This window comes from Cupressus sempervirens, chromosome 3, assembly GCF_028749045.1.
Source record: "Cupressus sempervirens isolate cs-2001-9-10 chromosome 3, ASM2874904v1, whole genome shotgun sequence".
NCBI classification, from domain to species: domain Eukaryota; kingdom Viridiplantae; phylum Streptophyta; class Pinopsida; order Cupressales; family Cupressaceae; genus Cupressus; species Cupressus sempervirens.
The window spans coordinates 49,870,472-49,883,846 of record NC_143120.1 but is presented as its reverse complement, the minus strand read 5'-3'; the positions used below and the strand labels follow the sequence as shown (position 1 = coordinate 49,883,846).

The 13,375-nt window shown below is 33.1% G+C and overlaps 2 protein-coding genes across 6 annotated transcripts in view; one reads left to right on the top strand and one right to left on the bottom strand.

The window, feature by feature from the left end:
• Positions 1 to 9,917, top strand: part of LOC149564736 (truncated transcription factor CAULIFLOWER D-like) — a 248,965-nt gene extending 239,048 nt beyond the window's left edge. Inside the window, exon 3 of the mRNA XM_089818300.1 lies at positions 9,156 to 9,917. Within this exon, the coding sequence (XP_089674426.1) occupies positions 9,156 to 9,242 (87 nt within the window). The 3' untranslated portion in view covers positions 9,243 to 9,917. The remainder of the gene's footprint in view (positions 1 to 9,155) is intronic.
• LOC149564735 (protein VERNALIZATION 1-like) overlaps positions 1 to 13,375 on the bottom strand; it is a 306,073-nt gene that overhangs the window by 78,124 nt on the left and 214,574 nt on the right. For all 5 annotated transcript variants that reach the window (XR_016361908.1, XM_089818292.1, XM_089818293.1 and 2 more), the window contains 3 exons: positions 8,349 to 8,410; positions 8,133 to 8,232; positions 7,885 to 7,926 (listed from right to left, as the gene is read on the bottom strand). Coding sequence is in view for 4 of the 5 variants with exons in the window: in XM_089818292.1 (XP_089674418.1) it covers positions 7,885 to 7,926; positions 8,133 to 8,232; positions 8,349 to 8,410 (204 nt within the window). In the remaining variant the exon portion in view is untranslated. The remainder of the gene's footprint in view (positions 1 to 7,884; positions 7,927 to 8,132; positions 8,233 to 8,348; positions 8,411 to 13,375) is intronic.

Below are 13,375 nucleotides of genomic sequence, written 5' to 3'. Positions count from 1 at the left end.
ATAGGAAAAATAAATGAAAAGGACATTCTAAAGTTGTTGAGCCGAATCTCCAGTGTGGAAACTTGCTATAGTTATTATGAATTGAATTATGCAAGACAACTTTTTCAGTAACAAATCATAAATAGGCTTGATAACTAGGAAGGTCAAATAGGCTATTATGTTTATTACAACAAATTATGAATGAAAGTTTATGGATAAATATGTTTAATGAGGTCTAGGTGAACCTAAAAAATTTCTCATAGAGAATTTAGGAAGGTGTAGAATTGAATCACAATCTTAGTTCAACAAATGGTGTGAAACTAAAAATTTTTTATCTCAAGATATTGAAGATTTAGTAAATAAAGAAAAATAAAAGAAGTCCAAAATAGATTTTTGATAATGTCCTAGGATGAAGAATCCCTGATGGAGATGTACAACCATTTAGCAAGAGTAACATCTGAAAGAATATTAAATGAAGAAGAAAATAAATGGATAGATTCAATTGATTACATTCAAGTTCAATGATTAATAACATACAATGTGTTAGGGAATAAGATCTGTCTAGTTGAAGCCTTAAAATATGTATAAATCTAACAAGAGATCAATATACTCATGAGAACTCAATTACAAGATCTTCCTATTTAGTTAGTCTACTATTCTACTCTTAGGTACATCAAAAAAATTCCATATTAATTCACTTTAACAGACATGTTGGCTTAGGATATTTACTCTTTCATATGATTTGGGAGATGTATTATATCTCATAGGATGAACCCCAAAGATAGTCTCAATGATGAGGATAAAAAATTGATAAGAAATATATATCATAGATATATATCATTACATATTCTCAAAATCACCATTAAGAATCTCAAATGGCCCCATGTAAGAATCACACAACTCTTCATTAAATCGAATGGTCTACAATCTCAACAACCAATGATCATTACTTGAGAATAAACATAGAAGAAATATGCAAGATCACTAAGAAAATCAAATGCTCCCGCATCAAGTTTCTAGAAAGACTTATATTTTTTATAGTTAAAAAATTACTATTCACCTTGGTTGTTTCAATATTTATCATTGTGTTGTAGTGAGTGCTCTAGAAAGCATTGACAAAATATGCAATGCTTCCCTTAGGATTTGTGACAAGGGCTTAATTGCCTCCTATGTGCTATAAGTCAAGTGATTGTATCAAACACTAATAGATCAGTCTTTTCATACAAAGGTAACCCTACTCTAACAAGTGGTATCAAAGCTTGGTTACAAGTTTGAATCCTTAGGCTCTTAGATAATTCTGAGGAGGAGATTTTTGACAAAATGCTCCCCTTAGGGTTTGTGGCAAGTGCTTAACTTCCTTTTGTGTTATATAAGTTGACTATTTGTATCAAACGCTAACAAATCAGTCATTTGGTGAAATGACAACCCCAATCTAACAAAAATATGCCAACCAGATGGCCATTTATACCTATAAGGAAGAAGAGATTGAGAGAACCCACTAAGGATGGAATGCCACCATATTGTTAATCTCAGATTTGTTTTGACAAGGTAGTGACAAAATACTTAAGTCATTATCTAGCAGAAACTAAGTGCATGTTGAGTAATCAAAGCATGTCAAGCATCAATCTCCAGACAATACATGCCAAGCAATATGACAATTAGTGTCGAGTACTAGTAGGTGTCAAGCATTCAGTGTGTACAGAGTCATTCACATGTTGAGTAGAAAAAGGTGTTGAGTAAACTAGTATGCGCTGAGTGATTTAGGTATCGAGTAGACAGTGAGTGCTAAGATACTCATAAGCTAAGTTACAACATTAAGAGCATAGTGGAGGCCAAGCATTAGAGCCTCTAAATGCCGAGTGAATAGTTCATGACATAAATGTTTGTAATGGCATAAACTTCTATGTAAACTATTTTTGGGCCGACATAAACAATATTTTACAATTATAGAAGATATGTATGGAGACATATTATGAATCCCTAAATAATACATGTAACCAATCCAATTGAGGGAAGCTTTAGGTGGCAACAAGGATCAACCATAGTTGTCGATTCTTACCTAATCCGTCACAACCAATATTTATTTAAAAAGGCTAAACCCTAAGAAGTTTATGAGTGTGCGAGGAGACGAATGTTAAGAGTTCATAAGGCATTCACATGGTGGCTTAGATGGATATGATAGAGTGATACTTTGTAGTATTAGTTTGAGAAGAATTGAGCAAAGAAGTGGAAGGACAAAGGAGACATATCTAATCAGGAAGATCAAGGTTTAAACAACAAGGAGGACATTTGACATTAAGTAGCAAGGTGCTAATCGAAGGATCACGGTGCTAAATCATTCTAATAGGTGATACAAAGCAAATCTCCTAACCGAGTAGTCCTAACAAGTTATTATAAATATCTTAACCAAGTACTTTATTATAAGTTTAAATCCTCTAACAAGATGAGACCTAATAGTGTTTCTAAGGCTCTATCAGGGAAGACCTCTCACAAGGTGGATCATAGATTATGATCAAACACATTGTAGCCATAATTGGCCACACTTTACAACTGTAGTAGTGAAGATTTGTGGGTGTCATCCCCACCCCAATTTTACATTCTTATTAGAGGGTTTCTAGGTAACCAAATTTATTGTGTTATGCATTATTTACCTTATACTATCGATGTGATGCATGTGAAGTTAATTCGATTTATATGTTAAGTTATGATATTGATGTTGGTGATATGTTTTAAGAAGAAACAAATTTGAGTGTTGATTCACCCATAGCCCCCGCACCCCCCCCCCCCCCCCCCCCCCCCCCCCACTTACTTTCCCATTGTTATTTCCAACAATTGGTATCAGAACTTACTTCTTTATAAAGTAAACTTTTACATCTTTGGAGGTAAGATCTTGAAGATGAAAGTGTACAAGTTGGGAAAGATTGTTAAGAAATAGAAGAATAAAATATAGGTTCCCCTACATCAACTCAAGGGGGGGGCAAAAGAGGAATTGCAATGTTCATTTAGAAAAGAAAGGAATTGGTTATTCAACAAAATGACACTGAATTCCAAGAAGAAGATACTAATAGATTGTTTCAGGATGGAAACTCAAATGAACTTGATGTAGCAGTTACAAGTTTGATGGAAAAGAACAATGCCCTAACTAAAGAAGTCAAAAATTTCAAAAGAGAACAAGAAGTACAATCAATATTACTATGTTAGATAACTGAAATGAAAAAAAAAGCCAAGGAAGACAAAGTCATGATTGAAGAACACAAAAGAATACTGGTCAACAGAGTCGAAGAGAAGACATCATATGTGTAAAAGCTTGCTAACATGAAATTGGATACAATAAATCAATTAATGCTTACAAACCATGAATTGAATGGAAAGGACATTGAGATCACAACCCTAAAATCATTGAATGATCTATTGAAAAATGAACTAAGAACAAAAAAGGAATTCATTGAAAGATTCAACAAACCAATTGAAGCCATAAAATATTTTGAGAATTTGACAAAATCACCAAGACTTAATAATGATATAGCTAGATTGGGATACACTAATATTGAAGAATGAGAATCATCTAAAAGTGGTGAGAAAAAGAATAACAAAGGTAAGAAATATAAACCCACTTGTCATAATTATGGAAAATTGGGTCATACAAAGTTATGCAAAGGAGGTTTTTGAAAAGAATATAGGTGCCATGTGGAATAAGAGAGGGATATAAATAGATACTATTTCACATCTCATTTTTGCCTTTGCAATCAAAGTCATTGGCCATAAGTTATTTCAGTCAAGCCGGCTAAACAGTGTTTCCTATATGGCAGTGGATTTAGGTTACAAAATTGTGAAGAGAGATCATTCCTATGACCTTGTCGAATAACAAATACAACAATTATCATAAAACTTAGAAGCCATTAGCAAGGCCAAAAGTGCTCTTTTAAGTTTGGTTCTTTGATTGTTTGCATATTTTTCTATGTGCAAAACACATTTCCTACTTTTAGTAAAGTTGCTTCGAAGACCAACATGTCAGTTACACAATAGATTTTAGAATTTATTGAACAACTTGGAGACAATTTTGGGTTAGTTATGACTAGTTATTTTGATGACTCTAAGAAATCCATGAAACAAAATTGAGGATTCATGAATCATTAGTGGAACAACGTTATAATTATGTGTGTTTCCTAGTTGATGCAAATTATACATATGTGCAAGTAGCAATACCCAAGGTTAGATGGTTAAAACCCTTGCCATATGGGATCAATTTCAATGAAGCCTCTACAATAATCACAACCTTACTGGTAGAATAAATTGATAAAGATGCTACATCTTTTGGAAACTACAATGAAGCCAAATCCATAATAACCATTGACTTGAAAACAACTACAATTTTGAGATAGAAGAACGAAATTATCAAAAAGCTTAAAGAGAGATTTGGTGAAGGTGAAGGTGAAGAAGAAGATGAAGAACATGGCCAACCACCATTGAAACTTACCCAAGGTCTAGGTGAAGATGTTGAAGGTGTCAAGGAAGAAGAAGTTGAGGAAGCACCTAAGGAAAAGAAGAACAAAAGGAAAGCATAGATTGAAATAGTGGAGAAACCTAAGAAGACTATGAAGAAGTCACAATAAAAGACAACTATACGTATAACTAGGTAAAGCACAAGGGTAGCCACTATATAGGCTAAAGGAGTGACAAAGGCTAAAATAAAGAAAGCCAATACTGCAATAGACCCAACCCAGCCTGCTCCGAAGACATTCAAGAGATTAAGCAAGAAGTACACACCTCAGAAAGATTCAAATGAGGAAAAGACAGAGTTAGATGACTTGAGTCAATTCAAGGTGGTAAGTCACAATCCCTCTTCTGACATTAACAACTTGTGTGAAAAGATTACAACCAATGCAAATTTGTCAGGTTTTACACATGTTGATTTTGATAAGCTAGGGAGTATTGATAAAAATAAGGTTAAAGAGGCCATATATGAAATGATGGTTACTTTCAAGACCACTGCTTTAGAGATTTCCAACTCTTTACCTAAAAGTCTTTATGAAAGAGTTGAGAAAAAGTGGCAATTCAGTTTGACCATTGAAAGACAAATTAGGTAAACTACTCTAGCCCAAGTAATGTTTCAATTGGATAAAAAGATGATTGCCAAAGCAATGGAGAAGAATAAAGGGAAATTTTCCCCCAAATACATTCTAAAGAAAAAAATGGAAGATGTGGTAACCAAAAGTACATCAATTTGGAAATCTATTTATGGGTTATCCACTAAAGTTATAACTGACAAAGGTGAACAAGAGGAGCAATAACCTGAGAAGGATGAGGAAGTGAAAGATAAAGAGGTAAGCGCAGTCAAGGAAAGTAATGTGGAGGGAGTTGAAGGAATAGAAAAGGAGGAAACAACTGAAGAAGAGCAACAAGATGTATAGGATATATACACAAATGTAGAGTGCCAATCCCCCACATGATGACCAAAAGAGTCAACACGACTCAGTAAGCATCAAGGATGTTCCTAATAGAATAAAACAGAATGTCAATCCTTTGATTGAGAATGATTTGAAGAAAATTTTGCACAACTCTACCAATGCAGCACTTTTATGCAATACTCCTATATTGGTGAGAGTGGATGAGATTCAATAGGCAGAAGTTGCACGTGCAGGGGAGAAGACAAAAGATACATCAAATGTACCCCCACGAACTAAAAAGATAAAAGAAAAGGAATCAGAGGATCTACAAAGAGATCAAAGTGTTAACCTGGAACAAAAGGATGATACAACTAGGACACCATCTACAATACCAACAGCTATGATTTAGATGAAAGAGGTAGAAGCACAATCTAGAGATACATCAATGCCCAACCTAAATAGTTCAAGTTTATTAGTTGTAGAGATTATTGAGAAGGATGGAATAGAAGTGTATAAGGGTCAGGAAAAAAGTCTTGTGCCTATTCCACGATCATAGGGTGAAGTCTAGAAGGAAGGAGAGAATACTGAAGAGTTGAAGCTGACTACTAAACTTGAGGAGAAAATTGCAATATAGACTCTAGTCACCTTGCCAATTTCCATTTTTCTTCTCAGTCATCATACTCTTCAGAGGCTGAGTACACATGCCACACCATTACAGATATCATAACTGAGTTCAAGCACACCAAAGAGTGAAAAAGTTACATCATTTGAGGATGTAAGCTTAGATGAGGTGATTGAGTTACCAAAGTTTGATCTAAATACAATCACAATTAAAGAGACAAGCACTCTTCAAAAAACTCTATAGAGAAAGAAGAGGCAAGAAATATTAAGGAGGGAATAGAAATAAAAGCAAGTCTTACATGAAATTAAAGACATATTCATGGATGCTCTTAACCTCGCAGAAACTAATGAAGATGAGCCCATAATAGAGCAACTTGTCACCATTGTGGACAAGATATAGAATGAAGACCTGGATTCTAATATCAAATTGTTAGAATGGTCTAAAATGAAATTTTATACAAAGGGGTTTCAGAGAATATATCTAGTGCTATTAAACTAAGACAGGTTGATTTAGCAACCAAAATGGAATGTGTGAAGAAGTTATTAGAGAATATTTTCTCTCTTTACAAAAAATTATGCAACGTTGATCTATTCACTAAGGAAAATTAAAAGGCTATTTGACTAGCTGCAAGGTCATTTGAAACTCCCAGGATATTTGATTCTTACCTAATCCATCACCTCCAATATTTATTTAAGAAGGCTAAACCCTAAAAGGTTTATGAGTGTGTGAAGAGATGAATGCTAAGAGTTCATAAGGTATTCATGGTGGCTTAGATGGCTATGACAAAGTTATACTTCGTAGAATCAGTTTGAGAAGAACATAGAAAAGAAGTGAAAGGTTAAAGGAGACATACTTGATCAGAAGGATCAAGGTTTAAATAGCAATGAGGAGATTTGACATCAAGAAACAAGGTACTAACCAAAGGATCACAATGCTGAATCATTCTAATAGGTGATACAAAGAAAATCTCTTAACCAAGTAGTCTTAACAAGTTGTTGTAAATCTCTTAACCGAGTGCTTACTTTATTGTAAGTTTAAATCCTCTAACAAGATGAGACCTAATAGTCTTTCTAAGCCTCTAACAGGGTGGAACATACATTATGATCAAACACATTGTAGCCATAATTGGCCACACTTTACAACTATAGTAGTGAAGATTTGTGGTTGTCATCCCCACCTCAGTTTACCTTCTCATTGGAGGGTTTCTAGCTAACCAAATTTATTTCGTTATGTGTTATTTACTTTATGCTATGGATGTGATGCATGTTGAGATATATTTTAAGAGGAAAAAGGATTAAGTGCTAATTCACCGCCCCCAAAACTTACATTCTCATTGTTATTTCCAACACATATGAGGCTAGACTTTTGATTAATTCTTTAACTTTTTAGATATGTTATTATGATAATTTTAAGTGATAGCTTAGGCTACTCATGCGTCCAGTCTAAAGAACATGTTATGGTACAAAAAGAGTGCCATGGTCCTAGAAAGGTTTAATTGTCCCTTGAGGGTTCTATTTTCCTAAAAATATGGCATGGTCCCTCTAGGGTGTCATGTTCCCAAAAGTGGCATCAGTGGGCACTTAGGTGTTATGATTGTAATGTTTTTTTTGAATACTAACCCTAATACTAATTATATAAATTACTTATATTTTAATATAAATATATATTCATGCTTTGCTCAATTTTTTTTTAAATAACTAACTTTACTATTTAAATAATTCAATGGGAGCTTATGATATATAATTATTTACACAAATTAAAGCACATCAAATCTTATCTAGTCTCATTATTCATACATAGAGTATAAAAATTCCTCATCTTTTTATAAATTAAAATTAAATAAATAATTGAAAAATGCATATATACTTGATTTTTCATAAGGATATTGTGCACTACCTTGACTTTTAGCAATCTAATATTTTCTTGTGAAACTTTATCCTGCAAAATTTAAATAATATTTTACCAAATGTTAATATACCTTTAAAAAAATTAATTACAATATATTTTTAATTGACTTCATTCTTTCAAAGTAAATAATATTCAAAGAGTTACAAGGAAGATACTACTAGAAGACTATATACTTTCAATCCAAGTAAACCTTATTTTAAAATATAATCAGTAAAAAAAAAGCTATTGTGAGTTACCTTTCGTAAATTTATTTTCTTTACACCCAAACTGATCTTCTTTTCAAGACACTTCAATTCCTTAAAATTTAACATATCCAAATCTTCACCAGTCATATGTCTGTCATAAAAGAAAAAATGCTTATATTTTAAATGGAAGTAAATATTTAATAAAATTTATAATATAATCTATAAAAATAATTATTAAAATATGATGATATATGTCAAATTTCTTACTTGTGCATTTTTTTTAGATGTGTCAACCTCCTTTCCAAGTTCTCAAATTCCACTCCTAATACCTGATCACAAAAGGTTAGTTCTAAACTAGTATCATAATTTAACATATTTTAAATCAATTTATACACAAACTTTATGTTAAAATGTTGTTCACTTATATAGGTAAGAAAAGCATATAGATCTAAAGTAATTATTTAAAATTATGTCAGGAAACATTTATGATAAAATTTTGTTCGTTTTATTCTTTGATATTGATATTTTCTTATAATTTTATAAGTTCATAAAATTTATTAAATTTATAGTTAAAGAAAAATACTTTTGAGAAAAAGAAAATCACTTATTCAATCTATATAAGAAATCTCTATAAACTTTCTCTTTTAACAATCTTGAAAATAAATTATTACTATTTTCTCTACTTATAATATGTTCAAAGAAGCTTTATATGAAAATATTCTTATCTATGTTCAAAGAAGCTTTACAAAAAGAAGTGTTCTAAAATAGAGGCTCTATGAGAAATTTTTTAGAGTAATTAGATATTTCCTAATTAACTCTAGTTTTCTTAAGCTAAACTTTAGGCATCTAATAATTAATTCTTTTATTAATTATTATGATGCACCCTAGGTTAGATCTTTTTAGAGTTTTGATTTCCTTTATAATTATGATCTCTCTTTGTAATTATAAACTAATTCACTTTTGATTATAGCAATCTCTCTGTTTGCTCATCAAGATTGCCTCGTCTATGGATCTGGCAATTCTAGCCTCCATAGCTTTTTGCTTTTCTCTTACGTGACAAGTGTTTGCATGCAGATAATTCTTGGGAGCAATGGGTTGATCTTTCATCAACTTCAATATGGTATCAAAGCTCCAGATCTTCATGCCCCTTTTTTTTCTTGAGAGATTTGGCATCATTTTTCAGATCTGTGGCTTTCAAAGAATTTTGCATTGCACCTGGGGAGGTCCTATTTTTTGGAGCACTTCGAACCCAAACAGACATCACTCTTGAGCTCAATGCTCGAAAACCCCCATTTCCATATAAAATATGTTCAGTTTGGACGTTGTTGAAACTAGAGACCCTTAAGATGAACTTAGGGAGTACCTAAAAACCTAGAAACTACTACATAAAGTTTATCCTAAGGGAGGATGTTAGAGTAATTATATATTTCCTAATTAACTCTAGTTTTATAAAGCTAAACTTTAGACATCTAATAATTAATTCTGTTATTAATTATTATGATGCAACCTAGGTTAGACCTTTTGAGGGCTTTTGTAAGACCCTTCCACGTATGTACTTATTTAAATATGAATTTTTCTGTTAAATTCTTTATAGGGGATTTGAATAGATATATGAGCACAAAAAGGCAATGGTATGGGGAAATGTTATTGTTCTTGCTAGAAACCATGTAGAGGACATCATGATAAATAATGGTTGTTTTATGTATAATAGCTATGATGATGGATATGAATTAACATTTTATGGTTTAGGTGTCCCAATGAAAACTGAGATCAATTGATATAGTAATGTTTTGATACTTTTTGATTCAAGACTTACTTATTGTCCGATTATTCAAACACCAATTTGTACTAACAATGATATGAGGTGTTTCATCTTGCGATGATGATGTTAATTATGGTACCTTGATGATTAGGAAATATGCATTCAAATAGTTCAGTATGCCTTATTGCTAATGTTTATGATGTTTAGGTATATGCATGCCTAATAATGATTATTCTAATATTTTAATTTGAATTGATGAATATGTTATGTTATATTGATTATGCAATTAGTGACAATTAAATATGTCTACAAAAATGAGAAAAGTTATTTAAATAAAAGTTTAATCTTTCAATCAATGTGATTAAGCAAATTTGGTTTAAATATATGAATTTGATGTTATCGAGCTACTAATATTCGAATTGTGTGTAGAATAATTAACCATGGAATTAATTAGACAATCAGTAATTGACCCTATGTGCAAACTATAAGACTAAATGTTAATCCAATAAAATGATTCAAACCTCATTGTTAAGTGTTTTATTTGTATCAGAATCTGAATGTGTGTATATCATTTTGTAAATTGTGACATGTTGAATGTCTGTAAAATCAAATCTTATGGTGTTAGTTAACACTCGTTATATGTATATGTGTGTTGACATGTCAATTTAGGGTTAGCAAAGAAACTTATTAATATGAGACTAATTAGTTAGTAACCTAGATTAATCTCCTTAATTAGGGTTTAGTGGAAAGACTACATCCTTAAGGTTTTAAAAGATCAAATATTTCTAATCACTTGTACAGTTCTTAAAATGATCATAGAGGCCAAATTTAATGTAATCCAAGTGCCCAAGTGGTATGTGTATAGGTTAAGAACCTTTTCCACCCTTCTAAAAATTCATAATACATTTTTGACCCCTAAAATATCTTATTTTTTCCTTTGTGCAAAAATGAACCATCTCCATGAGGTTAGTCAAGTTTATACTTCTCCTAAAAGGTTGTCTTGATGGTAGGAACAAGTGGGAAGACCATAGAAGGCCTAAGTCAAGTTTAGAGTTATTGTCATTTTGGGTGGGTGAGTTTAGAAGCCTATTTAGTGACCATTTTGAGAGTTGAAGGTCGTTCACTCATTCTCTATATTTAGTGAAGTCAAGCTTTGAATTGAAGAGGAAGAAGAATTTAGCTCATCTCAAAACTCCATTTTCCATAACCTTTGTGAAGGTAGGATTCACTATGGCCATGTTATTCATTCATTGTTGATTGATTGCCTGTATAAATATCTTGCATGTGTGTATTTAGTGTTTGTATTGTAACATGTGAGGGATAGGTAGTTGTGTTATCTATTTGCTTTTCTTTCATGTTTTCCTTTTGGTTGTTTTACGAAATCTGTGAAGGGTGTGTTGGCATTACCTGAAAGATCCCTGATGGATCTCTGCTGCAAATCTGCTATAGATTTATTTTATTTTTGTTTTTTCCTATTTATTAATGTTTTCTTGTAGAACTAGATGGAAATGCAGAAGAGTTTGTTTGTTTTTTTTTTTTTTATGATTATTCCACATAGAAATGAGAAGTAACAAATGGCAAGAAAAGAGTCTGAAAATAAATAACAATATGCAGTAAAGTCAGAGTTGATACAAATCGTACCAGGCAGATTTCTGAATTAAAGAGCCAAATAAAAGATCCAGTACACTTCCTCTAACAATGACCCCACAACTGGCTGATGAAAATGGTTGATAAGATGTAAGATTCAGCTGCTGAGTAACCAATTTTTCTATGTATCCAAGTGCTGCAAATGATAAAGTATAGCTGCAAGTACAACTGCAAGAAATGGCAGTGTACAGTTGCTAGAATTCACCTCCCATACACCAAAGAACATACCCAACAAAACAAACTATAGGCCCAAGCTGAAGTGGCATCTACCTTCCTCTTGAATACTGTTGAAACTACTGACAAACCAATACCCAATGCTGCTGAGGGTTACGTCCCAGCCAGCAATTACCTTGGGGTTTGCGTCCCAGAATGCAAATCGCTCAAGCAGAGCAAATTTGAAAAGAAGTGTTTGAAAAATATGCATAATCATGAGAAATGGCGCCCATCTCCTTATAACCCCTTGCAAAGCAATTCGAACCCTAAAGTGACCCCCAATTGGCATTGGCTATAAAAATGAATTAAATCTTATTTTAAAGTGACCATGTCACTAGAAAATGACCTTTTCCACCATAGTAATAAATCCGCTCACCGAATTGCCCTGAGACCATAGAGGAAGATTTAGAGAATTTCAAGACCTTTCCAACGAGCTATCATAACATGGGATACACATCCAGATGAGGCCAAAATTCCCTTATTACTCCATAATGGCTATTAACTTAGCCCTATTTAAATATTAAACACTAACTTAGGAAATATTAAAAATATAACCCAAATAGCCATAAACTGCCAAACTGACATCACAAACCATGAAATCATCCTATCACCTGTCTGTGACTGAAGTCAGAAATCAAGGATCCACTGGCAATCTCATCCCTAAACTCTAGGGATGCTCCTAAAATTTAGGAAACAAGCCCTATCCCTCTGAAACTGAACCCAAAGGGTCATCTCATGGAAACCCAGCGCTGGGCATGATCATACCTCCTAAAAAGTAGGAATGAACCCCATAAATGTAGGAACTACCTCCTAAAACAAGGAATGTCACCCAACTGATCAATACCCACCAGAAAACCAAGTCCCCAACACTGAATAACCATACTGGGTCTCTATCCAACCCTGTCAGCCTACAAGACCCCATAATAAGCTGACTCACATGTCTCTGTTAGACTGAGCTAGAGTGGGGACATGACATTACCCACCCTCAGATAAAAAAGAAGTGGTCATGTATGGGAGAAGGACCTTAGTTGGACTCTAGGTCAGTGCAGAGTCTTTTCTCATGATGAAGAGAGGGAGAAAGTAAGGTGTTATGTGCCCTTGCTTGTCAATATAAACTAATTTTGTTTTCGGGAAATAAGAAGAGAAAGAAATGGAAGTTAATGTGATTTGGCAACATTAGAAGAGGCATATGATTTGTGTTTGTGATTGACATCTCCTACCTTGAAAAATCCACCTTCTCCCTAGTCATAGGTTCATTATGAAACCTATTGTGTATACCTTGGATGGGAACTATATGTTGAGTGTATTATTGTGATTGTCTTTTGAATGTCACCCAATCGATTGTTGGTTCTCCTAGCTCATGATGTGGCCTCACATCGAGGCCTTGGTTGAGAGGTGACCTCTCCATGGTACCTTGTGTGTATTTGTAAATTTCTGATGGATTCGAATAGGGGAGCAATCTTGGATTGGATTAATGGTTCTCTTGATGTCATATGTTGGGGGCTCCTCCCTTGCCTCATCTTTCTTGTTGTATCATTGTATTGATGTGTTGAGACAAAGGATTAATACTTTCATTATGATCTATCAAAATGTATTCTATGTTGTTGAATGCATTTTCATTGAGAAGAAAGGTGATTATTTTATGATCAATTGTATAAAATGGTGATAAGAT